This window comes from Rhinopithecus roxellana, chromosome 13 (assembly GCF_007565055.1).
Source record: "Rhinopithecus roxellana isolate Shanxi Qingling chromosome 13, ASM756505v1, whole genome shotgun sequence".
Classification (NCBI taxonomy): Eukaryota; Metazoa; Chordata; class Mammalia; order Primates; family Cercopithecidae; genus Rhinopithecus; species Rhinopithecus roxellana.
Genome location: NC_044561.1, coordinates 105183882 through 105209897, shown reverse-complemented (window position 1 = coordinate 105209897; position 26016 = coordinate 105183882). Strand labels below are relative to the sequence as shown.

The window sequence follows — 26016 nt, the reverse complement described above, 5'->3', positions numbered from 1 at the left end:
CACTTTGGGAGACCTGAGGTCAGGAGTTTGAGATCAGCCTGGTCAACATGGTGAAACCCCGTCTCTACTAAAAATATAGAAATTAGCCAGGCATGGTGGCAGGTGCCTGTAATCCCAGCTACTCGGGAGACTGAGGCAGGAGAATCACTTGAACCCAGGAGGCAGAAGTTGCCGTGAGTTGGCCGGGCGCGGTGGCTCAAGCCTGTAATCCCAGCACTTTGGGAGGCCGAGGCGGGCGGATCACAAGGTCAGGAGATCGAGACCATCCTGGCTAACACGGTGAAACCCCATCTCTACTAAAAAATACAAAAAACTAGCCGGGCGAGGTGGCGGGCGCCTGTAGTCCCAGCTACTCGGGAGGCTGAGGCAGGAGAATGGCGTGAACCCGGGAGGCGGAGCTTACAGTGAGCTGAGATCTGGCCAGTGCACTCCAGCTTGGGTGACAGAGCGAGACTCCGTCTCAAAAAAAAAAAAAAAAGAAGTTGCCGTGAGCTGAGACCGCGCCACTGCATTCCATCCTGAGCAACAAGAGCAAAACTCCGTCTCAGAAAAAAAAAAAAAAAAAAGAAAAAAGAAAAGAGAGATGGCATTGTCTCTTAGCTCAATGATTCCATATGCCTTAGAGGTTTATTTGCCAAGCAGCTCCAGCTTTTGGAACCTGACAAGATTGAAAGGAAGCCTGCACACCTGAGTGGCCTCAGCTTGGGAGCCATATAGTATGACGGACGGGATGAATTATTAATGACTGAATGGGACTCTAGTAATGTGGCAGTATCTTTTGAGTTGTGTATTCTTTTGCTATAAGGGAGCTGTGTTCTCTGTGTTCAAAAACCAGGAGTGGGGGCCTGTGGTGTTTTATATGGATATGTTTTTGTCGATAGTTCCTGGCTCATAACTCCCACAGCCCCAGAGAGACTCCTGCCCTATGCCCTGGGGGAAGGAATGCTGATGTCATGAAGCTTCCACTAAAAACCCCCGAGGACTGGGTTCCGAGAGCTTCCCTTGGCTGAACACACGGAGATTCCTGAAGCTTGTGCGTCCCTCTCTCCATATCTCGCCCTACACATCTGTTCATCAGTATTCTTTGCAATATTCTTTATAATAAACCAGTAAATGTTAAAAAAATATATAGTTATGAAATCTCTCATCATTCATATTTATTGGTTATTTCTCAATTAAATCCCAATCAAAATTTTGTTTTAAGTTATTGCTGGGTTCAGTGGCTCACACCTATCATCCTCGCAGTTTAGGAGGCCAAGGTAGGCAGATTACTTGAGGTCACAAGTTCGCAACCAGCCTGGCCAACACGGTGAAACCCCGCCTCTACTAAAAATACAAAAAAATTAGCCAGGCGTGGTGGTGGGCGCTTGTAATCCCAGCTACTTGGGAGGCTGAGGTGGGAGAATCGCTTGAACCTGGGAGGCGGAGGTTGCAGTGCGCCATTGCACTCCAGCCTGGGTGACAGAGCAAGACTCTGTCTCAAAAAAAAAAAAAAGTTACCCTTTGGTGACTTTCATTCAAGCCACCTTCTCTATTAAACCCCAGGCTGCCTGAGGGCCAGGGCTGCCTTCCAGCTCTTGGTCTTCCCTGTGGCCTGGTCTAGGTCTGGTCCTCTTAGCACAGACCCACCCACAGCTCCCTCCTGACCTGGTCACAAATGTAGGCTGCCACACCTTGTACCTCAGGACCCAGCTCCCCACCCGGCCACCTGCCCCAGGCAGCAGTGCTCCAGGGCAGACTGCAGGAAGGGAGCCAGTGACCTGGGCGGCCTGGGCCCAGCAGGTCAGAGCCCCCACAGTGCTCCTCGTGCTTAGGGAGTCCAGGAGGAGGAACACACCATGGGGCAGATTGAGCCCTGGCACAGACAGAAGAGGTTGAGGGGGTTTGAGACATGCTACCCCTAAATAGGTCAACGCAGCATACTGAGTCTGTTAAACTGAAGGAATTTGAGAAGCAGTATGTTCAGGAAGGACCATTTGACCTTCCCCTGAAGCCGGTCATAAGACTCATGTGAGGGGTGCCCGAAGACACAGGGACAGGGACAAGAATCTGAACTAACTGCCTTGCTGTTTCCACCATGTATTACCCTTGGCTCATGGCCCCTCTGTCCTATCTTATTTTTTCACAGCTTTCCACCCTCCATTGAACCTAGCATGAAAACCCTCAGGTTATCTGTTTCTTAGGGTCTTCATTTCCTATGGAGTTTCCCATGTCATATAAAACTTACATTAAATAAACTTGTGGGCCGGGCGCGGTGGCTCAAGCCTGTAATCCCAGCACTTTGGGAGGCCGAGGCGGGCGGATCACGAGGTCAGGAGATCGAGACCATCCTGGCTAACATGGTGAAACCCCGTCTCTACTAAAAAAATACAAAAAACTAGCCGGGCGAGGTGGCGGGCGCCTGTAGTCCCAGCTACTCGGGAGGCTGAGGCAGGAGAATGGCGTGAACCCGGGAGGCGGAGCTTGCAGTGAGCTGAGATCCGGCCACTGCACTCCAGCCTGGGCGACAGAGCAAGACTCCGTCTCAAGAAAAAAAAAAAAAAAACTTGTATGCTCATCCTTGTGACTCTATCTTCTCTTACAGAGGTCCCTGCCAATGAACCTCAGATGGGTAGAGGGAAAAGACAGTTTTCCTCCCCTGCAAAGCCAGGGTGCAGTGGGCACAGCAGGTGGAGGAGCCATGAGGAGGAGGAGTAAGCAGGGGGGTCAGGCAGAAGCCAAGGCAGGGCAGTGCCACCAGCTCCAGGAGTAACAGAGGGACCTGCTCCCGCGGCCAGCCACACTGAGGCCTCCAGGGCCTGACTGGGGGTTTGAGGAGCAATTCCCTCCCTGTCGCCTGGGAAGAAACTCCTATTCCTGCCTGTGCTGGCCAACTGTGCCACCGGTGCCCCTGTGATGAAACTGCCAGACCCACTCCGCACTGACCAGCACAGGAAGCAGGAGAAGCAATGCTGTATACTGGAGAATGGGGGCTAAGAGGGCCAAACACAGCAGCCCCGCCACTTTCTACCTATTAGCCTGGGGCCAGCCATTTGACCTCTCCAGACCTCAGTGGCCTCATCTATAAAATGTGGACAAATCACCTACCTGAGTCCTAACACTTACAGGGCTGTGAGGTTGAAATGAGCCAAAGGACATCAGGCAGCAGGCTGATGCCAACCCCTGGTCAGCACCAGCGAGGTCATAGATTGAGGGAGGGGCTTGCTGCAGGCTGGCACCAGCACTTGTCCAGTAACCCCACCCACCAAGGCCCAGGAAGAGGCTCCTTACAGGGGGACGACCCTCATGGGAAGGTGGAGGTGCAGGCGGTACTGGCTCTTTTGCATGTCCTCTTTTCCCTGGAACTCACGCATCATGTAATCCACATACTTTTGCTGCCTCAGAAAGAAAGCACAAGGGAGGCAGGGTGTTGGCAAAATGGTCTCGGCTTTCAGTTTCAACAACCCAAGCCTGATTCTCAGGGTCTCCCCCGCCACCTCATCTCTCCCAGGCCCTTCCAACGGGGAGCCTTCTGGTGGCTGCTTCCTAAGTACTGGCCAAGGCAGGTGGCCAAGCAACAGACCTGCTCTTTCTCTGTTAGTTTGTCACTCAGGCTGGAGTGCAGTGGTGTGATCACAGTTCACTGCTCAGCCTCCCAAAGTGCTGGGATTATAAGCATGAGCCACCACACCTGGCCTTTTTTTTTTCTCTCTCTCTCTCTTTTGGGACAGGGTCTTGCTCTGTCACCCAGGCTGGAGTGCAATGGTGTGATCACAGCTTACTGCAGCCTCAATCTCCCAGGCTCAAGTGATCCTCCCACCTCAGCCTCCTGAGTAGCTGGGACCACAGATGCATGCCACAATTCCCAGGTAATTATTGTATTTTTTGTAGAGACAGGGTTTCGCCATGTTGCCCAGGCTGGTCTTGAACTCCTGGGCTCAAGTGCTCTGCCAAAGTTCTGGGATTAAAGGTGTGAGCCACCACGCCTGGACAGCAGACCTGTTCTTGAATCCTGAGTATGGGAAGAGCCTACTGGCAGCATTCATGGAAAGAGCGCTGTAGCACCTCCCTGGCCGTCCTGAAGCGCTAAGTGCATCCTCAGATCACTTCCACAACTGCCATTGCTCTGGGAGCTCTTAATTCACTCTCCCCTATGGGTAATAAGACTCAGGCCCCTGTAAGGATATGCGATGCTCATGCTCAAACATCAAGTTAACAGCAGGGAGCACCCACAACCAGGGCCACTGGCGCAACTCCAGACTCCATTCAGCTGCCCAGCTGCTGGAAAACATGGCCAAGGCCCAAAGCAGTCACCATATGAAGCTATAACGAGAAATGGAGGGTTGTAGAGAAGGACAACTGGGTAAAGCCCTGAGAATGCCGGGAATGTGAGGGGGTTAAATTACTTTTTATTCTTTTTCTTTTAGTTGGCCTCATTAGTTCTAAAGGAAATGTTTATTACAGAACATTAAGAGAAATAAAAACAGCCAAGTGTGGTGGCTCACACTGGTAATCCCAACACTTTGGGAGGCCAAGGAGGGTGGATTACCTGAGGTCAGGAGTTCGAGACCAGCTTGACCAACATGGTGAAACCCTGTCTCTACTAAAAATACAAAAATTAGCCGGACATGGTGGTGGGCGCCTGTAATCCCAACTACTTGGGAGGCCGAGACAGGAGAATCGCTTGAACCCGGGAGGCAGAAGTTGCAGTAAGCCAAGGTCGTGCCATTGCACTCCAGCCTGGGCGACAGAGCAAGATTCTATCTCCAAAAAAAAAAAAAAAAAGAGAGAGAGAGAGAAATAAAAACAAGAAAATTAAGAATAAAACCTATAATGTATACCTACACTGAGGAGAGCGATGAGATGGCAATTAACACAAGGACTCTCAAGGCACGCTCCCTGGTTTGAACACTGGCTCCACTGCTGATGAGTCTGAAGCCTTGGGCAAACTCTTAACTTGCCCATACCTCAGTTTCCCAATCTGTCAAATGGAGGTAAGTTTTTTTTTTTTTTTTTCCTGAGACATGGTCTCACTTTGTCACCCAGGCTGGAGTACAGTGGCGCAATCTCAGCTTACTGCAGCCTCAACCTCCCAGGCTCAAACAATCCTCCCAGCTCAGCTCCCCAAGTAGCTGGGACTATAGGCGTGCACCATGACACCCGGCTAATTTTTGGTATTTTTTGTAGAGACAGGGTTTTACCATGTTACCCAGGCTGGTCATGAACTCCTGAGCTCAAGCAATCCACCCACCTCGGCCTCCCAAAGTGCTAGGATTACAGGTATGAGCCACTGCGCCTGGCCAAAAAAGAGGTAAGTAACAGCTCCTATGAGGTTTCAGTAAAATAATACATAGGGAGCTTAGCACAGTGCTTGGTGTAAATGCTAGTTATCATTGTCATCTTTGCTACATCAATTTGTCAGACTATCCTTGGTACTTTTCTGTATGCTTAAAAAGCTATATATTCCCATTGTCGGACGTTTGGAACCAGAAAAACATGAAAGCATTATTATTACGCTGCTGTAAAAGCCTGCCATTTTTGGATATAACAGCCACAAGTTGGCCTCTTCCTGAGTGACAGTGAAGGGTCATGAGATGGTCGTGGTACCAGCTTGAATCCCTCAAGCCAAATGGGAGGCTGGTGGGCAGCACAGCCGCATGGCAGGTAGGGTCACCGCTGCAACTCAGTAGGTCTCACATAGGGGCCAATGACATTTGTCCCTGGGGAATGAGCTGCCAGGAACTCAGCTCACACAGGGCTTAGGAGGGACCTCTCCACCGGGCAAGTCCCCTGGCTGGGGCCGGAATCCACAGGGAGGCTTTCCCACATCATGATGGCCTCCCATCTTCAGCCCACCAACTGGTCAAGGACTGGACCCTCCAGCCTCCCTCCAGCACCTGAGGAAGCAGGGGCACCCTTCTCACCCAGGTGACAAAGCCTTCACAGTCTGAGTCCACCTTCAAAAACAGCTCCTTTAGCATCTCATTCGACACACTGCTTAGAACCTTCTTCATGGCCTTGATGAAGGCGTCCATGCCCAGGGCTTCAAAGAGAGAAGAGAGAGCATCATCCCCTTCCTCACAAGGCCCTCGGCCCATCACTGCCACAGAGTTCTCGAGTGTCTTGGTGCTGAGAGGCACACACTGAAGACCACATTTACAGCCAGGCACGGTGGCTCACGCTTGTAATTCCAGCACTTTGGGAGACTGAGGTGGGTGGATCACTTGAGGTCAGGAGTTCAAGACCAGCCTGACCAATATGGTGAAAACCTGTCTCTACTAAAAATACAAAAATAAATTGGCTGGGCATGGTGGTGGGTGCCTGTAATCCCAGCTACTTGGGAGGCTGAGGCAGGAGAATCCCTTTAACTCGGGAGGCGGAGGTTGCAGTGAGCTAGGATCGCGCCACTGCACTCCAGCTTGGGCAACAAGAGCGAAAACTCTGTCTCCAAAAAAAAAAAACACCATGTTTACCAGGTGCGCTTGGTTCAAGGCAGTCTTGGTGCTGCAACCCCTACTGTCCTCAGCTGGTCCACTGCAGGGGGCACAGAAGGGAGATGGCTCCAGCCAGATACAGGGCCCTTAGAAGGCTGCCTCCTCCAGCCCCTCAAAACTCAAATCCAGCCCCTCTCTTGGACCTGTCTCCCTTCCTCACATCTCAGCATCCACCCCAGCCACCCCAGCCACCCCAGCCTAGGCCAATTCCAGAAGCTTCTGTCCTCATATGGTTATCTTTTGCATCTTATCTGCTCAACATTCAACCACCCCACAAATCCTGGCTGAATACGCGCCATATGGGAGCACTGTGCTGGTCCCACAGCAGTGCAGGGAAAGGAGGCACTAAAAAAGATCAATTCCCATTTCCATACAATTAACAAAGATGAAGGATTGAGACAAAGATAACTCTGCAAAGAAAAGGAGAACCAGGCCGGGCACGGTGGCTCATGCCTGTAATCCCAGCACTTTGGGAGGCAGAGGTGGGAAGATACCTGAGGCTAGGAGTTCAAGACCAGCCTGGCCAACATGGCAAAACCCTGTCTCTACTAAAAAATACAAAAAAAAAAAAATTAGCCAGGCATGGTGGCACACGCCTGTAATCCCAGCTACTTGGGAGGCTGAGGCAGGAGAATCACTTGAATCCAGGAGGCAGAGGTTGCAGTGAGCCAAGATCGCACCAATGCACTCCAGCCTGGACAAGACAGCCAGATTCTGTCTCAAAAAAAAAAAAGGAAACAAAATAAATAAATAAATATTTAAATATTTTAAAAAACAAAAAAATTAGCCAGGCTTGGTGGCATGTGCCTGTAATCCCAGCTACTTGGGAGGCTGAGGCACAAGAATCACTTGAACACAGGAGGCAGAGGTTGCAGTGAGCCGAGATTGCGCCACTGCACTCCAGCCTAAGCGACGGAGTGAGACTGTCTCAAAAAAAGAAAAAGGAAAGAAAAGAAAAGTAGAAGCAAGGCCAGACACAGTGGTTCATGTCTATAATCCCAGTGCTTTGAGAGGCTGAGGTACAAGGATCACTTGAGATCAGGAGTTTGAGACCAGGCTGGGAAACATAAGGAGACACAATCTACAAAAAAATGTTTTTAATTAGCCAGGTGTAGTGGCGTGAGCCTGTAGTCCCAGCTGGTCGGGAGACTGAGGTGGGAGGATGGCTTGAACCCAGGAGGCAGAGGCTGAAGTTGGCCATGATCTCGCCACTGTACTCCAGCCTAGGTGATGGAGACAGACCCCTGTCTCTAAAAAATAAATAAAATAAAGGCCGGATGCAAGGGTTCACACCTATAATCCCAATACTTTGGGAGGCTGAGGTGGGCAGAAGGCTTGAGCCCAGGAGTTTGAGACCAGACTGGGCAACATGGTGAAACCCCATCTTCACAAAAAATACAAAAATTAGCCAGGCATGGTGGCACATGCCTGTAGTCCCAACTACTAGGGAGGTTGAGCTGGGAGGATTGCCTGAGCCTGGGAGGTGGAGGTTGCAGTGAGCAGAGATTTCACCACTGCACTCCGGCCTGGATAACATAGTGAGACCCAGTCTCAATAAATAAATAAATTAAATAAAAATGAAGAAAAGCAGCAGAGCAAAAGTATATAATGGCAACAAATAGACATTAATAAATTCAGACATCTAGGAGAGAGGTGAACTGCATCTTTTTTTTTTTTTTTTTTTTTTTTTTGACAGAGTCTCGCTCTGTTGCCCAGGTTGGAGTGCAGTGGTACAATCTCAGCTCATTGCAACCTCCGCCTCCTGGGTTCAAGCGATTTCTGGCTAATTTTTGTATTTTTAGTAGAGATGAGGTTTCACCATGCTGGCCAGGCTGCTCTCAAACTCCTGACCTCAAGTGATCCACCCTCTTCGGCCTCCCAAAGTGCTGGGATTACAGGCGTGAGCCCACCACGCCTGGCCAAACTGTATCTTTTAAAAGTAATTATCAAAATATAAACTTTGGCTGAAGGAAAAGATGGGGAGAAGAAAGGAGGAGCAGGCAAGGATAGAAAATTCTCCACGTGCTGGGTCTATAAGGGGATCTGTCTGCTAATGGGTCAATAACCCCTGTCTACAACTTTTTTTTTTTTAATAATCACGGTCTTTAAAAAGTGCTTCTGGGTTGGGCACAGTGGCTCACACCTGTAATCCCAGCACTTTGGGAGGCCGAGGCAGGCGGATCACGAGGTCAAGAAATTGAGACCATCCTGGCCAACATCCTCAGAGTTCAGGGGACTTCTTCCATAGGGAAGCCTTCCTAGAGTCTATCTAAGGAGGCCACCCCCACCATTGCCCAGCTCCATGGTTCTTGCTGACATTCTTTATCAGCTGACACACTCACTTTCACTGTTTTGTGTTTTGTTTTTGTTTTTAGCGGTTTTGTTTTGTTTTGTTTTTTGAGATGGAGTTTTACTCTTGTTGCCCAGGCTGGAGTGCAATGGCATGATCCCGACTCACTGCAACCTCCGCCTCCTGGGTTCAAGCAATTCTCCCTGCCTCGGCCTGCCGAGTAGGGAGGCCTATCCAGGTGTGCACCACCACACCCAGATAATTTTTGTATTTTTAGTAGAGATGGGGTTTCGCCATGTTGGCCAGGCTGGTCTCGAACTCCTGACCACAGACGATCCACCCACCTTGGCCTCCCAAAGTGCTGGGATTACAAGCATGAGCCACTGCGCCCGGCCTTGTTTTTGTTTTTGAGACAGAGTCTCGCTCTGTTGCCCAGGCTGGAATGCGGTGGCACAATCTTGGCTTACTACAACCTCCACCTCCTGGGTTCAAGTGATTCTCCTGCCTCAGCCTCCCAAGTAAGAACTATGGGCATCCGCCACCATGCCCAGCTAATTTATGTATTTTTAGTAGAGACAGGGTTTCACCATGTTGGCCAGGCTGGTCTCGAACCCCTGACCTCTCGATCCACCCACCTCAGCTTGCTGGGATCCCAAAGTGCTGGGATTACAGGCGTGAGCCACCGCGCCCAGCTCGCTTTCACTCTTGTCTGTCTGTCTTCTATCTCCCACTCCAGCCTGAGAGCTCTGGGATAGCAGAGATGAGCCTGTTTCCCCAGGGCTGGGTCCTGGCTTCAACAAACACTGGTCCCCTGAGGGTTTCTGTGGGCACTGCACTGAGATATGCTGGCAATGGCACTTCATGCCAGGCATTGTTCTCTGTGTCTTATGCACACGGACTAGCTACATAAGGAAGTAAATGTGTCACAGAGAGGTGTGGTCGCTTGCCCAAGGTTACACAGGTAGTAAGTGGTAGCACCAGATACTAACCCCAGCAATCTGGCTCCAGAACTCATGCTCTTAACCCCATTCTATGCTCCTTATAAAACACCCAGCACAATGATACAACAGTAATTATTATTATCTTTGTTGCTGGATCAAGGAATAAATGGAAAGCCTGAAGAAATCATGCCTTGCTAAAAGAGGGACCCATCTTGCTTATCTGGAGTTACAGCTGACGTGCTTAAGCACTTAATGGTCCTTCCAGGTAGAAGACAGATGTCAGGGGGCAGGCCATGAGCCCTGCAGCCTCCTTCCAGACACAGCTGGGAGTCAAACTGCCTTTGTGTGCTTTCAAAACCTTTTGGGGAGACTGAAAGGCACTCCTTCCTCTTTAAGAACCACTGACTTCCCTCAAAGATCTGGATTCAACCTGGACTGAAGCTAGGAAAAGGGAACTTACAGAACAGGAAGAAGGACACTGGCGTGTCCCCTCTTCCCTCCAAGGCACGCACTGACAGTTGGGGTGCCTAAGACACGGTATGGAGCCCGTACTCATAATCCACCTCCTTAAAAGACTTTTGAAAGAGAAAAATTATCCTATTTTCCTTTATCCTACATCAACAAAAGGTGAATTTTCCTTTCTCCCATTTAAAGTCACAGTAGTTTTTTTAAAATGAGAAAGGGTTTTTTACATTGATATGAAAATAACTGCAAGATACATTCAGTAAAAAGCAAGAGGTAAAACTTGTTAAAATTAATTTTTTAAAAAAGCAAGGAATACAGCATAGCAAGACACCATCTCTACAAAAAATAAAAATGAAAAAAGTAGCTGGATATGGTAGCATGCACTTGTAGTCCTAGCTTACTCTGGAGGCTGAGTCAGGAGGATTGCTTGAGCCCAGGAGGTCGAGGCTTCAGTGAACTATCATCACACCACTACACTCCAGCCTGGGCCGCAGAACAAAAGCCTATCTCTAAAAGAAATTTAAAAGAATAAAAATTTAAAAAAATAAAAAGCAAAGAGTAGAACAGTGTGGACAGTAGGCTGCCACTTCATATAAAAAAGGGAGGAAACTGAGGACTGGCCACTAACATTTAAAAGAAGTAGAGAGGGCTGGGCGATGGCTCACACCTGTAATCCCAGCACTCTGGGAGGCCGAGACAGGTGGATCACTTGAGGTCAGGAGTTCAAGACCAGCCTGACCAACATGGTGAAACCCTGTCTCTACTGAAAATACAAAAATTAGCCAGTGGTGTGTGCCTGTAGTCCCAGCTACTCAGGAGGCTGAGACAGGAGAATCACTTGAACCTGGGAGGTAGAGGCTGCGGTGAGCCGAGATCGTGCCACTGTACTCTAGCCTTGGTGACAGAGTGAGACTCCATTTCAGGGAAAAAAAAAAAAAAAGCAGAGAGAAGTGACTAAAGGTACTTCTGTATTTCTAAAGGTCACAGGAGGCTGGGTGCAGTGGCTCACGCTTGTAATCACAACACTTTGGGAGGCAGAGGCAGAAGGATTGCTTGAAGCCAGGAGTTTAAGACCAGCCTGGGCAACATAGCAAGACCCCATCTCTACCAAAAAGTTTTTTTAAATTACCCAGGCATTGTGGCACATGCCTCTAATCCCAGTTACTCCAGAGTCTGAGGCAGGAGGGTCACTTGAGCCAAGGAGTTCAAGGCTGCAGTGAGTTATGATCACGCCACTCCACTCCAGCCTGGGCAACCAAGTGAGACACTGTCCCTAAAAAATTAAAAATAAAGATCACAGGAAACAGAAAACAGTAATCACTTAAAGGGATATTCTTGGGCACATGGGTGGTGGGGAAGAAAGACATTTTCTCTGTGTATCTAAAAGGTACCATGAAAAAAGTACCTTTTGGATTTTGAACCGTTTGGGTATATTGAACTGTGTGGATATATTACCTATTCAAAACAAACACAAACACAATAAAAACGATGGCCAAAGTCAGTACCAACGGGGTCCTCCCAGATACAGTAGTGGCAATTCCTGGCTGCAAACAATGACATTGAAGACCACCGCCCAGGAACCCCCCTATCTTCAGACCAGACACAAATTGTCCCTCCTAGGTCTCACTTTACTTATTTGTAAACTGGAGATTTCTTTTTTTTTTTTTTTTTTTTTTTTGAGACGGAGTCTCGCTCTGTCGCCCAGGCTGGAGTGCAGTGGCCGGATCTCAGCTCACTGCAAGCTCCGCCTCCCGGGTTCACGCCATTCTCCTGCCTCAGCCTCCCTAGTAGCTGGGACTACAGGCGCCCGCCAGGTCGCCCGGCTAGTTTTTTGTATTTTTAGTAGAGACGGGGTTTCACCATGTTAGCCAGGATGGTCTTGATCTCCTGACCTCGTGATCCACCCGTCTCGGCCTCCCAAAGTGCTGGGATTACAGGCTTGAGCCACCGCGCCCGACCAAACTGGAGATTTCTTATCTTTTCCTGCCCACATCACAGTGTGGTTGTAAATCTAAAAAAAAAATTCACAGGGCAGGTAAATAGGACCCTGGCATGGTCTAGTGGATATAAAGAAAGATGCCTTTAAGTATTCCTATTATTTGACTTACAGGAGTATTATCTCAGGGGAAAAATCAAGCTCTAAACAGAGAAAAGGCTTGATGCACAAAGGATATCTTTACAACATTAAACTCAATAAAACCTACATGTCTGAAAATAGGGGAATGGCTTAGCCAGTGAAACAACTGCCTCCATTAGTAATGATTACTTGGAAGATTATGTAGCAATATGGAAAATTCCTTAGGATATTAGCATTAAGTGAAAAATAGTCTGAAATTACACATATAGTATGATTAAAGACATATGAAAACACGCATAGCCATCTGTGGTAGAGAGACTTAAGCAGCCCCCATACTGTGTGCCTCCTGGTGCTCAATCTCTCCTTTGATCCCCTCCCCTGGAGTGTGATGGGACCTGTGACTTGTTTCTAACCAACAGAATATGGCACAGGTGACGGGGTGTGCAGGACTATGTGCATGTGATTACATGATTTGTTATATAAGATTACAACACCCGGCTGGGTGCGGCGGCTCACGCCTATAATCCTAGCACTTTGGGAGGCCGAGGCGGGCCGATCACCTGAGGTCGGGAGTTCGACACCAGCCTGACCAACATGGAGAAACCCTGTCTCTACCAAAAATACAAAACATAGCTGGGCGTGGTGGCACATACCAGTAATCCCAGCTACTTGGGAGGCTGAGGCAGGAGAATCGCTTGAACCAGAGGCAGAGGTTGCGGTGAGCCAAGATCGTGCCATTGCACTCCAGCTTGGGCAACAAGAACGAAACACCATCTCAAAAAAAAAAAAAAAAAAAATTGCAACACCCATCTTGCTGGAGTTTTTCTCCCTGTTGTTGGCTTGAGCCTTGCAAGCAGCTCTGCTGGTGAATCCTGCATGGCCAGGAACTGTAGGCAGCCTCTAGAAGCTGAAGGTAGCCTCCTGCCAACAGTCAGGAAGAAACAGAAGCCCTCAGTCATACAGCGGCAAGGAATTGAATTCTGCCAACAACCTGAGTGAGTTTAGAAGTGGGTCCTTCCCCAGTCAAGCCTGAGATGATTCCACAGCCCCAGCCGATAACTTTTTTTTTTTTTTTTAGACGGAGTCTCACTCTGTGGTCTAGACTGGAGTATAGTGGCGTGATCTTGGCTCACTGTAACCTCCGCTTCCCAGATTCAAGCAATTCTCTTGCCTCAGCCTCCCAAGTAGCTGGAATTAGAGGCCCGTGCCACCATGCCCAGCTAATTTTTGTATTTTTAGTAGAGACGGGGTTTCACCATGTTGGCCAGGCTGCTCTTCAACTCCTGACCTTAAGTGATCTGCCCACCTTGGCCTCTCAAAGTGCTGGGATTAGAGGCGTGAGCCATCGTACCAGGCCCCAGCCAACAACTTGATTGCAGCCTTATGAGAGCCTGAACAGAGAAGCCAGCTAAGCCATGCCCAGACTCCTGCCCCAACAGAACTGTAAGTGATAAACGTGCATTGGTTTAAGCCACTAAGATTTTGGTACTGTCACACAGCAATAGATAATAAACCATACATATGAAACTGGAAGAAAATACATACACCACAATGCTAACAGTGGTTACATTTGGGTATTTGGACTAGGGATATTTTTTAAAATTTTCTAGATCCCAAATAGCCTCCAATATGCTTGCAATACCTACATAATGCTTGGAAGTTTTACAGGAGAAACTAGATGCAAAGATGCTGAACAGGGCTGGGCATGATGGTTCACACCTGTAATCCCAGCACTTTGGGAGGCCGAGGCAGGAGGCACTGCTTGAGTCCAGGAGTTTGAGATCAGCCTGGGCAATGTAGCAAGACCTTGTCTCTACAATTATTATTTTTTTAATTAGCCAGACATGGTGGCATATGCCTGTAGTTTCAGCTACTCCGGGGGCCAAGGTAGGAGGATCACTTGAGCCCAGTAGTCCCAGACGAGCCTGGACCACATATTAGGTTGGTGCAAAAGCAATTGCAATTTCTGCCATTACTTTTAATAGCAAAACTGCAATTACTTTTCACCAACCTAATAGCAAGCCCTTGTTTCTAAAAAAAAAAAAAAATTTAATTAGCCACGAGTGGTGGCATGTGCCTGTAGTCCCAGCTACTCTGGGGGCTGAGACGGAAGGATCACTTAAGCATGAGAGGTCGAGGCTGCTGTGGTGATCACACCACTGCACTCCAGCCTGGGCGACAGAGCAATATCCTATCTCAAAAACAAAAACAAAATGCTTATCATGTCTGAACCCTCTACACACCCCAGGTACTGGGTCCTGCCCTGTTGCAGAACTCACACAAAAACCAAGCCTACAGAGAGGCCTTACCTCCAGTCGAGTTGATGTCCTCCTCAAACATTTTCTCTATCTTGGCCAGGTGTATCTCAGTAAACAGCTGGGACCCAGGCTGGAGGTCGGGCACCTGGCTAAGGGTGATGGATGGTGTTGGGGAGCTAACAGCCTCCTTGTTCTGGAAGCCATGTGGGACAGACAGCTGGAACGAATATAACAAGAACCAGGGACTGAGTGTTTCAATTTCCTGAGCCAAACATTTTCAGCACATGATTTAAAGAGAGACTCTTTGAGAAAGAACAAGGTAAGTAGTGTTATGATGGTACTGACAGAAACGCATAATTCTTTTTTATTATTATACTTTAAGTTCTAGGGTACATATGCACAACGTGCAGGTTTGTTACATAGGTATACATGTGCCATGTTGGTGTGCTGCACCCATTAACTCGTCATTTAGATTAGGTATATATCCTAATGCTATCCCTCCCCCCGCCCCCCACCCCATGACAGGCCCTGGTGTGTGATGTTCCCCACCCTGTGTCCAAGTGTTCTCATTGTTCAATTCCCACCTATGAGTGAGAACATGCAGTGTTTGGTTTTCTGTCCTTGTGATAGTTTGCTCAGAATGATGGTTTCCAGCTTCATCCATGTCCCTACAAAGGACATGAACTCATCCTTTTTTATGGCTGCATAGTATTCCATGGAGAAACACATAATTCTTTTTTGTTTTGTTTTTTTTTTTTGAGACGGAGTCTCGCTCTGTGGCCCAGGCTGGAGTGTAGTGGTGCGATCTCAGCTCACTGCAAGCTCCGCCTCCCGGGTTCCCGCCATTCTCCCGCCTCAGCCTCCGAATAGCTGGGACTACAGGCGCCGCCGCCACGCCCGGCTAGTTTTTTTTTTTTTTTTTTTTGTATTTTTAGTAGAGACGGGGTTTCACCGTGTTAGCCAGGATGGTCTCGATCTCCTGACCTCGTGATCCACTCGCCTCGGCCTCCCAAAGTGCTGGGATTACAGGCTTGAGCCACCGCGCCCAGCCGAAACACATAATTCTTAACCATTTTTAGACCTAAGAAGATAAAGAAAAATCTGGACTCTCCTGACTTTGGAGAGGGAACCATTGCTCCCCTTTTGCAGATGCCACAGGTGAGGCTCAAGGAGGATACAGCCAAGTCCTACCTTACTCATAACGGGGTGTTCATTTATAAGGGACCTCAGTTCAGTAACTATATCATTTCAAATCTTCAGTGGTCAGAATTCATGACCCCAGGGGGCTGGGCGCGGTGGCTCAAGCCTGTAATCCCAGCACTTTGGGAAGCCGAGGAGGGCGGATCATTTGAGGTCAGGAGTTTGAGACCAGCCTGACCAACATGGTAGAAACCCATCTCTACTAAAAATACAAAAACATTAGCCAGGTGTGGTGGCGTGTGCCTGTAGTCCCAGCTACTCAGGAGGCTGAGGCAGGAGAATCACTTGAACCCAGGAGGTGGAGGTTGCAGTGAGCTGAGATTGTGCCACTGCATTCCAGCCTGGGCAACAGAGCAAGACTCCTTCTCAAAAAAAAAAAAAAAAAAAAAAAAGATCCCAAGGAATCCAGCTCCATTTTCCCTAATTTGACCTGGTCCTGACCAGTCCAGATGTCCCATCTGGGTCAGATAAGCTCACCTGCCCCACCCCTGGCCTTGCTGCCAACACACCAATGCTCAGACACCTCCACTGGGGGTTCTCCCTCACTTCCCCCTTCTACTCCTCCTTCTCAGATCCCCCCAAAAGCCTTCCCCACCCCTCTAGGCCTCATGATGCTTCCTCTCATCACCCCTCTGTGAGACTCATACAGATACTTAGCATAATGTGTCAGGTCACCAAAGCTCAGGCCATCAAAGGCTGCCTCCCCTAAGATTCCAAACAAGGACAATTAGACGACCGCAGTGCTGCTCACTGAGACACATTGCTTTGGGCCTTGGGAAGTTGAGAAGACTTTAGTTCAAAAAGACAAGAGACAAGGGATTGAACTGCTCACTCTCCCCACCTTAGCCCCAACTAAAGAGCAAATGTGCTCATCCTCCTGTGACCTTTCATTCATTTGCCAAGGGTCTACACACATTGACTGAGTGCCAGGCACTGTGGATACAGCACTGTGGATACACTGTGAACACAGTGAGGGTCCCTGCCTCCATGGAGCCCAACAGAGGAGCAAGTGAAAGCTCTCACCACCCTCCCAGGTCCCAGATTAGAAATCTCAGTACCACCTTCAGCTCTTCCCTCTTCCTCCTATGCATTCTACTGTCCCTCCAGTTAATTATTCCTGGGATCCATCACCTACATATAAGCCTCCTCTCCCACACCCCTGCTCGCCTCGAACTCTAGTCTTTTGCTGGGACAAGTACAATGACCACCACTAACTGAGACTGGAGTTCGGCCTTCTCTTCCCATCCACCTCCCAATGCTGGCACCAGTCATCTTTCTAGGCAGCAAGTTTTTTTTTTTTTTTTAAACAGAGTCTCACTCTGTCACCCAGCTAGAGTGTGGCGTGATCTCGGCTCACTGCAACCTCTGCCTCCTGGGTTCAAGTGATTCTCCTGTCTCAGCCTTTCAAGTAGCTGGGACTACAGGCATGAGCCACCACACCCAGCTAATTTCTTGTATTTTTAGTAGAGTCAGGGTTTCGCCATGTTGACCAGGCTGGCCTTGAACTCCTGACCTCAGGTGATCCTCCTGCCTCAGCCTCCCAAAGTGCTGGGATTACAGGCATGGGCCACCACACCTGGCTTCTAGGCAGCAAATCTGATCAATGATTTTACTCTGCCTCTGATACTCTTCACCCCAACTCCTTAGTGTAGCATTCAAAACACTTCCTAACCAGCTCTGACCTATCTTTCTAGTTTCAAGCATGCACCATGTTCCAGGCACACCACCTGCTCCCACCATCCCCAAGCCCAGCAAGCATTCTGTGCTTACTCACATTGTCTCCCATATACAATCCAGCCCGTCTCCCTCAGAGGTGAACCCCTACCCACTCTTCAGACTCTCGCTCAAATGGAACCTCCCCCCCAGGAGCTCTTCCATAACTTTCAGATGACAGTCATCACTGCCACCTCCATATTCCCAGGTCTTTGTTCATATCTGCCCCTCAAGGCACAGTAAGTGTGCATGTCTGTCCATACATGTAGGCAGCAAGCCACGAGGGGAAGCACACGGCTACAGAGCCCCAGAGCTCTGGGTTGGAATTCTGTCTGGCTCCCCCACTTACAGGCTATTTTAACTTAGGCATATCACATCATTCTCTGAGCCACAGGTTTCCTCATCTGCAAAACAGAGAGACACAGTCCCTACCTTGCAGGGTTGTGGTTGAGACCTAAATGACACCTGAATACATGTGAAGCCCTAGTAAACTGTAATTACACAATAAATGACAGCTCTTGTTATTACTCCTTGTCTCATAGTGAGCTCTTCAAAGACAAGGGCATGTTTAACTTAATCTTAATCTAATTTGTATTAATTATCTCTATATTCCCCAGCCCCAAGCACATAACAGACAATACATACCTGGCTTGATAAAAACTCTTACAGCCCATCCCACCATTATCACAACCTGCTGGACAAAATTAAGTAGAGAAGTGGAGTCCATGTACAGACCGTACATCAGGGGGCTCGGGTGTGTTGCATTTGACTCACGTAGCTTGTTTTGTTTTTTTAGAGACAGGGTCTCACTTTGTTGCCCAGGATAAGTGCAATGGCGAGATCATAGCTGACTGCAGCCTTGACCTCCCAGGCTCAAGCAATCCTCCCACCTCAGCCTCTGGAGTAGCTGGGACGACAGGCATGTGCCACCACGCCCAACTAATTTTTTTTTTACTTTTTGTAGAGATGGGGTTTCACTATGTTGCCCAGGCAGGTCTCAAACTCCTGGGCTCAGCGATCCTCCTACCTTCGACCCACAAAGTACTGGGATTACAGGTGTTAGCCACCATACCCAGTTTCAGGCAGCACTTTAAAAGTACACTTAGGTCAGGTGTGGTGGCTCATGCCTGTAATCCCAGCACTTTGGAAGGCCAAGGCGGGCAGATCATGAGGTGAGGAGTTCGAGACCAGCCTGGCCAACATGGTGAAACCCTGTCTCTGCTAAAAATACAAAAATCACACCTGTAATCCTAGCTACTCAGGAGGCTGAGGCAGGATAATTGCTTGAACCCGGGAAGCGGAGGTTGCAGTGAGCCGAGATGGTGCAACTGCCCTCCAGCCTGGGTGACAGAGTAAGACTCTGTCTCAAAAAACAAAAAAAAAAGTACACTTAAGTTACCTGCCCGGTAAATATCTGAGTATGCAACCCCCTCCCCGATGCAGAAACCACTGTACTTCCATGCTGGTCAGTGAGGTTTTGGGTGACTCTGGAATGCCCCACCCTTTATTAGTTCAGATAATTGTCTTACCTTTTGGAGTTGAGGGATCTCTGCTAAGTCTTCAGAAGACATTAGTCTTGACCTAGAATACGGAATCATAGTCAACTTAACTCCAGTCGCTGTAAGGACCACATGGAAGGTTGACTTAGCCAGGTCACAAAAAGGTGGAAAAGAAGTCAAGCTCAAGGGAGAGGGTGGTTGCCCCTTGCCCATGGACACTCCCAGCAAGCATTTGATGAGCATCCCTTTTCCCAGAGATTTCTCCAGCAAAAAGCTTTTGCTAAGCTTGCACCTGAGCCTTTCTTCCCCTGATAGACAGGAGTTGTCCTGCAGAAGCCATAGGGTTTCACAAGTTTCTTTACTCCTGACTTAATGCCAGAGGCTTTCTAAAGGGGATCACACTTTCTACAGAAGTAGAAGAATCTTAGGAGGCCATGTGGTAGTACAAGTACAATAAACAGATTAGAAAAATGAGGGCCCCTCATTTCCGCTGCATATACCCTCCCCACCCGCCTTCCAGTGCCCTTGCAAGTCAGGACTTCGGGAGAGCAAATAGAACAGAGCTCTGCTCTGGGAATATAAAAGGAACGTTTCTATTGGGTCAGCAAGGCCTCCATATGATAGATGATAGAGTTTTGTTAGGGTCTTTGGAGCACCAATCCACCTTGTCAGCAAGTCCCACCAGGCAAGAGTCCAGAGGGCACTCTAGGATGGCAGGGGGACAGCCAAGAAATAGTTAAGCCCAGGACATGCACAGGAGACAGACCAAGTGTTGACCTGAAGGGCCCTGGGGGCAGAAGGGAGGGAGAAATCATGGGAGAGAAGAAAAAAACAATTGGCAGCAGAAAGTAGAATCTTCAATACCTGGCCAGACAGTCTGAACAAAATGAAGGGCAACTATGAAAGTTCACCAGCAGCCAGGTGCAGTGACTCACACCTGTAATCCCAGCACTTTGGGAGGCCAAGGCGGAAGGATCACCTGAGGTCAGGAGTTCAAATGAGACCAGCCTAACATGGTGAAACCCTGTATCTACTAAAAATACAAAAAATTAGCCAGGTGTGGTGGCAGGTTCCTGTAATCCCAGCTACTTGGGAGGCTGAGGCAGGAGGATTGCTTGAACCTGGGAGGCAGAGGTTGCAGTGAGCCAAGATCGAGCCATTATACTCCAGCATGGGCGACAAGAACAAGACTCTGTCTCAAAAAAATAAAAAATAAAATTCATCAGCACAAGCTGGAGGGAGAAGACTGAACGGTACCCAAGAATGCTCTAATCTAGCAGTGTCTTGGCAACAGCTCACACCTAAGGACCAAAGGAGAGAGGACAGCCTAAAGGAAGGAGATTTGGAAGCCAAGAACCAAGTTAACAGAAATGCCAGAACCACTTCCAGAAAAAGGAGCAAGGAGGGGAAGTGGTTTAGTGCATGTGATACTAGGCCGTCCAGTTAGGAATAAACACACAGGCCAAGGCAGGAGGATCACTTGCATCCAGGAGTTTGAGACCAGACTGGGCAACACTGAGACCCCACTTCTACAAAAAATCCAAAATTAGCCAGGTGTGGTGGCACACACCTACATGCCCAGCTACTCAGGAGGCTGAGGTGGGAGAACTGCTTGAGCCCAGGAGGTTGAGGCTGCAGAGAGCTGAGATCGTACCACTACACTCCAGCCTAGATGACAGAGTGAGACCCTGTCTCAAAAAAAGAAAAGAAATAATAAAAACAAATACCTGGAAATCTGGGGACTGAAACTTGAGGAGTGGCTACAGAAAGAGGGAGAAACACACAAGACAGCTAGGAGAATGGGATGCTACAAAGTGAGCTAAGGTGATAAGGGAAAGAAATGGCCATTGAAAAAGGCAATTAAGAGGTTACCAGTGAAAAAGCTGAAGTGTATGTAAAATGTTAAGTCCATTTCTGTTAAGAATATATGCATGTACATGTTGGCACATGCATAAAAAAAGCGCCTGGAAACATATACTCCAAAATTAATGGCAGTCATCTCTGGCAGGTGAGATTATGGAAGATGTTTATAGCCGAAATCATGCAATTCTGATTTTTAATTAAAAAAGGGTTCATGGCAATCTTTTGAGATAGGGTCTTGCTATGTTGCCCAAGCTGGTTTTGCACTCCTGGGCTCAGCTGATCCTCCCACCTCAGCCTCCCAAGTGGCTGGGACAACAGGCACATGCCACCACACCAGGCTCATGGCAATCTTTAAAATGTGTTTCAATGGCTGGGCGCAGTGGCTCATACCTGTAATCCTAGCACTTTGGGAGGCTGAGATGGGCAGATTACCTGAGATTGAGAGTTCAAGAACCAGCCTGACCAACATGGAGAAACCCTGTCTCTACTAAAAATACAAAATTAGCTGGGTGTGGTGGTGGATGCCTGTAATCCCAGCTACTCAGGAGGCTGAGGCAGGAGAACCGCTTGAACCTGGGAGGTGGAGGTTGCGGTGAGCTGAGATCACACCATTGTGCTCCAGCCTGGGCAACAAGAACACAACTCCGTCTCAAAAAAATAAAATAAAATGTGTTTCATTGGAGTGGGTAGGATGGTGGGTACTAATTGAAATGACTCCTTTGTGAAAGGACACTGTTGAAGAGTGATTGCTGCAGCATCATTCATAGGAGCAAAAACCAAAAGTGAACCATTTAAGAGAAATGAATGAATCAGTGCACCTGCACCTAGGACATCACCCAAACATCAGAAGGATGAATCTGACCTCCAGCAGCTAAGAGAGATTTCCATGAAGTACTAATAAGAAAAGCAAGATGCAGGCCAGGCACAGTGGCTCACATCTGTAATGCCAACACTTTGGGAGGCCAAGGCAGAACGATCACTTGAGTCCAGGAGTTTGGGACCAGCCTGGGCAACATGGTGAAACCCTATCTGTACAAAACATACAAAAAATGAGCTGGGTACGGTGGCACTCACCTGTAGTCCCAGCTACTCAAGGCAGTGAGGTGGGAGGATTACCTGCATCCAGGAGTTCGAGGCTGCAGTGGACTGTAATCACAACACTGCACTCTGGGGCCTGGGTGACACAATGAGACCTTATCTCAAAAAACAACAACAACAAAAAAAAACAAGATGCAGAAAAGGTGCATAGCATGATGCCAATTTTTATAGAAGAATGAAAAAACAGGCTGGGCACAATGGCTTACGTCTGTAATCCCAGCTACTTGGGAGACTGAGGCACAAGAATCGCTTGAACCCAGGAGGTGGAGGTTGCAGTGAGTTAAGACTGTGCCATTACGCTCCAGCCTATGCGAAAGAGTAAGACTCCATCTCAAAAAAGAAAAAAAAAAAAGTTACCACCATCAGCAATGGGGCAAAATTACATCCTCTGATCCGATACATGGAGGGCACATTGCTTCAGCAGTATTACTGCCAAAAAAACTACATCTGAATCTAATCATAAGGAAACAGACAAACCCAAATTACAGAATATTCTACAAAATAACTTTTTTTTTTTTTTTTTGAGTCTCTGTCACATGGGCTAGAGTGCAGTAGCTCAATCTTGGCTCACTGCAACCTCCACTTCCCAGGTTCTGATGATTCTCATGCTTCAGCCTCCTCAGTAGCTGGGATTATAGATGCCCGTCACCACGCCCGGCTAACTTTTGTATTTTTAGTAGAGACAGAGTTTCTCCATGTTGGCCAGGCTGGTCTCAAACTCCCTGGCCTCAAGTGCTTTCTGCCTGCCTTAGCTTCCCAAAGTGCTGGGATTACAGGTGTGAGTCACCACACCTGGTCAAAATAAAATGCCACGTAAACCAAAGAAAGGCCAAGGAACTGTTAGAGATGAAAGGTGACTCGAGAGACCCAACAACTGGCTGGGCACAGTGGCTCACGCCTGTAATCCCAGCACTTTGGAGGCTGAGGCGGGCGGATCACGAGGTCAGGAGATGGAGACCATCCTGGCTAACAAGGTGAAACCCTGTATCTACTAAAAATACAAAAAATTAGCCAGGCGTGGTGGTGGGTGCCTGTAGTCCCAGCTACTCGGGAGGCTGAGACAGGAGAATGGCGTGAACCCAGGAGGCGCAGCTTGCAGTGAGCCGAGATTGCGCCACTGCGCTCCAGCCTGTGCGACAGAGCGAGACTCCATCTCAAAAAAATAAAATAAAAAATAAAACAAAAGAGAGACCCAACAACTAAAGGCAATGCACTATTCTGAATTGAATCCCAGATTGGGAAAAAACAAAAATGCTGCAAGGACTGTTATTCTCGGTGAAATTATGTAAAATTTGAACGTGGACTCTACATTATATTAATGTTTTCTGCTTTTGATAACTGTATTGTGGTTATGAGAATGTCCTTGTTCTCAGGAAATGTACACTTAAAAGTAGGAGTAAAAGGGCATGATGTCTGTAATTCTCAAATGGTTTAACAAATACATGTATAATAACACAAATGCAGCAAAATGTTCAGTTAGTCTAGACAAAGGGAAGTTCTTTGTAGTAGTCTTACAACTATTTATATATTTTTAATTATTTCAAAACTAAACGTTTTGTAAGAGAAATGTCTTTCACCAGGAGAAAGTGGTTCTATGTATGTTCATGAACAGAGGTAAAATGCCAAGTGGAAAAAAAAATGCTGGTTGCTGGCAAAAGAGACCACCCAAAAGAAAAGGGCAGGAGTAAGAGGCGAGAGGCCAAGACAAGTACCATTCCTCCAACTCGGAAGGGAAGGAAGGGAAGGCTGAGATATAAAACTCAGTTGATATTTAGAATTGGAGAACAGGTCAGGTCAGAAGTCACACCCATCTGCCTCAATCTGTTCCCTGAAGTTGACCTGTCCGGAGCTTATGGAAGAGGGGAAGAGCAAGGCAAGTGGGGAGATTACCACCTGGAACAGGGGTGAGAATTCAGAGCAGCCACTAGGGGAACATGCTAGGGATTAAAGGGGAATGAGTGGTTTGTAGGAATTTGTAGAGGCAGATGACTTAAGGATACGCGCATTGAAAGCCGGTCAGGACACAGGTTAAGAGCTGCTCTCCAGCCTTGGAGCTCAGGCAGAGGTCTTCAGCAGAGGTATTCAATCTTTGGGAGTGCAACTTTCACCCAACACCCTCACTCACCCTGACTCAATTTGATCTCCCCGGTTAATCTTGCTGGCAAAGTGCTATCACTTTCCAACTCCCATCTCAACAAAGACATCGGCAGCTGTTCCCAGTCCAAGACAGCTCCTTTATGAAGTCGAGATGGAACTCTGGGTCTGCTGGTCACATTTAGAACCAGGGAAATGAGACAGAATTCCATATGAAGAACATAAATGAAGCATCAGAACCCATCCCAACAAACCGTAATCACAGAACCATTTTTCATCCAATTTCTTTTATTGAAGAAGTTGAACTTACAGGAGACAGTGAAAGGAGCTACAGCACAAACAGTCAGGACAAACACAGATACAAAATAATACATAAAACAAGTAGCAGGAAACTGGAAGATGCCAGGGAGTCCTCTTAAAAAGCAGGGTTCGCCAAAACCAAAAGACCAACTGGCTCCAGGACAGTGAAAGGCACAGTGCCTCCTCTGCCCTCTGCGTAAGCTCCAATTGTTTGAAAATAAGGAGACAAGAGCGTTATGTGTGAAATGGGGGACTTACAAATCCAGACTTCAGGGCAGGCCTAGACTTGATGCAGCCACTGCAATCTTGATCCACGGCGCAATTCAGCAGACAAGCTGGTGAAAGGTAAGTGTCTCCAGAGATGTCAACCAGGGATGTGGATTCCAGATGTTAAAAGACACCCAGCTAAGTCACATTTCATGTGGAAGTGGATGTTTTCAAATGCTAAATGACTACCAAACAAAACATTCTCCCTGGGCCTTCACCTCTCAGAGAACACCAACATACAAAAACAAAAGTCTGTTCTCATTTCATCAATAATGGAGACAAAGAATTTTGTTAAGAGTGTAGAATTTTAAGAGTGGATGAATTAAAAAGTCAAAAAAAGGTGCAAAGGTCCTATAAATCAGGGTTTATTAGACTAGATATTAAGAAGGGTTTTTTTTAAAAAAAAAAAGGCTGATGGCCCTAAATATGAGTTTCCCATTGTTTCTTAGCTTAGTATATTCATTTTCCAATACAATTGTTAGCAAATCTTACAGCAGTTCCTGCCATTTTTCCAATAACACACATTAATCAAACGGTATATATTTTTCACTATAACCAATCTTCACTGATTAATACATTTATCAGTATTTTAATATGGCCTAAAATATGCTAAACTCTGTCACAATAAATATGTTTTTCCCTCCCTGGTGAGAAATATGAGTAAAAAAAGGAAAATACTAAGATGCATTCTACTTTTTAGTTAAAAGTTCAGAAAACTCCCACCTTTTTAAAAAAGAATGAAAATATGATCCTAAGTAACTCAGGTTAGAAAAACAGTAACAGGCCGGGCGCGGTGGCTCAAGCCTGTAATCCTAGCACTTTGGGAGGCCGAGACGGGCGGATCACAAGGTCAGGAGATCGAGACCACCCTGGCTAATACGGTGAAACCCCGTCTCTACTAAAGAATACAAAAAACTAGCCGGGCGACGAGGCGGGCGCCTGTAGTCCCAGCTACTTGGGAGGCTGAGGCAGGAGAATGGCATGAACATGGGAGGCGGAGCTTGCAGTGAGCTGAGATCCGGCCACCGCACTCCAGCCTGGGCGACAGAGCCAGACTCCGTCTCAAAAAAAAAAAAAAAAAAAAAAAAAAAGAAAAACAGTAACAGGGCCAGGTGCAAATGCCTATAATCCCAGCACTTTGGGAGGCTGAGGCAGGATGATCACTTGAGCCCAGGAGTTTGAGATCAGTCTGGGCAACATAGTGAGACCATGTCCCTATTAAAAAAAAAAAAAAAATTAAAAAGAGAAAAAAGCAGTAACAATAAAACAAGTGGGAAGGAGGACATTTAGAAGAAAAATCTCCTAGATAAACCTCTGCACAAAAATAATTTTGGAAAAAAGTTAGAAGTCCTACCTGAGATTAATTCAGGCATCACTTGCTAATGCTAAGGAAATTCTGACTGGAAGGGAGCAACTCAGGGGGCCAAGAGCCACACTAACAGACGCAATCACCTGCCCTAGAGAAGGTGCTTCCTCAC

The 26016-nt window shown here is 47.7% G+C and overlaps 1 protein-coding gene across 5 annotated transcripts in view; it reads right to left on the bottom strand.

The window, feature by feature from the left end:
• The window catches only part of EFCAB8 (EF-hand calcium binding domain 8), a 61098-nt gene extending 41218 nt beyond the window's left edge, over positions 1–19880 (bottom strand). For all 5 annotated transcript variants that reach the window (XR_004052816.1, XM_030915549.1, XM_030915551.1 and 2 more), the window contains exons 1-4: positions 18947–19880; positions 14556–14721; positions 5904–6022; positions 3271–3374 (exon numbers count right to left, since the gene is read on the bottom strand). Coding sequence is in view for 4 of the 5 variants with exons in the window: in XM_030915549.1 (XP_030771409.1) it covers positions 3271–3374; positions 5904–6022; positions 14556–14721; positions 18947–19159 (602 nt within the window). In the remaining variant the exon portion in view is untranslated. The remainder of the gene's footprint in view (positions 1–3270; positions 3375–5903; positions 6023–14555; positions 14722–18946) is intronic.
• Between the last annotated feature and the right edge of the window lie 6136 nt (positions 19881–26016).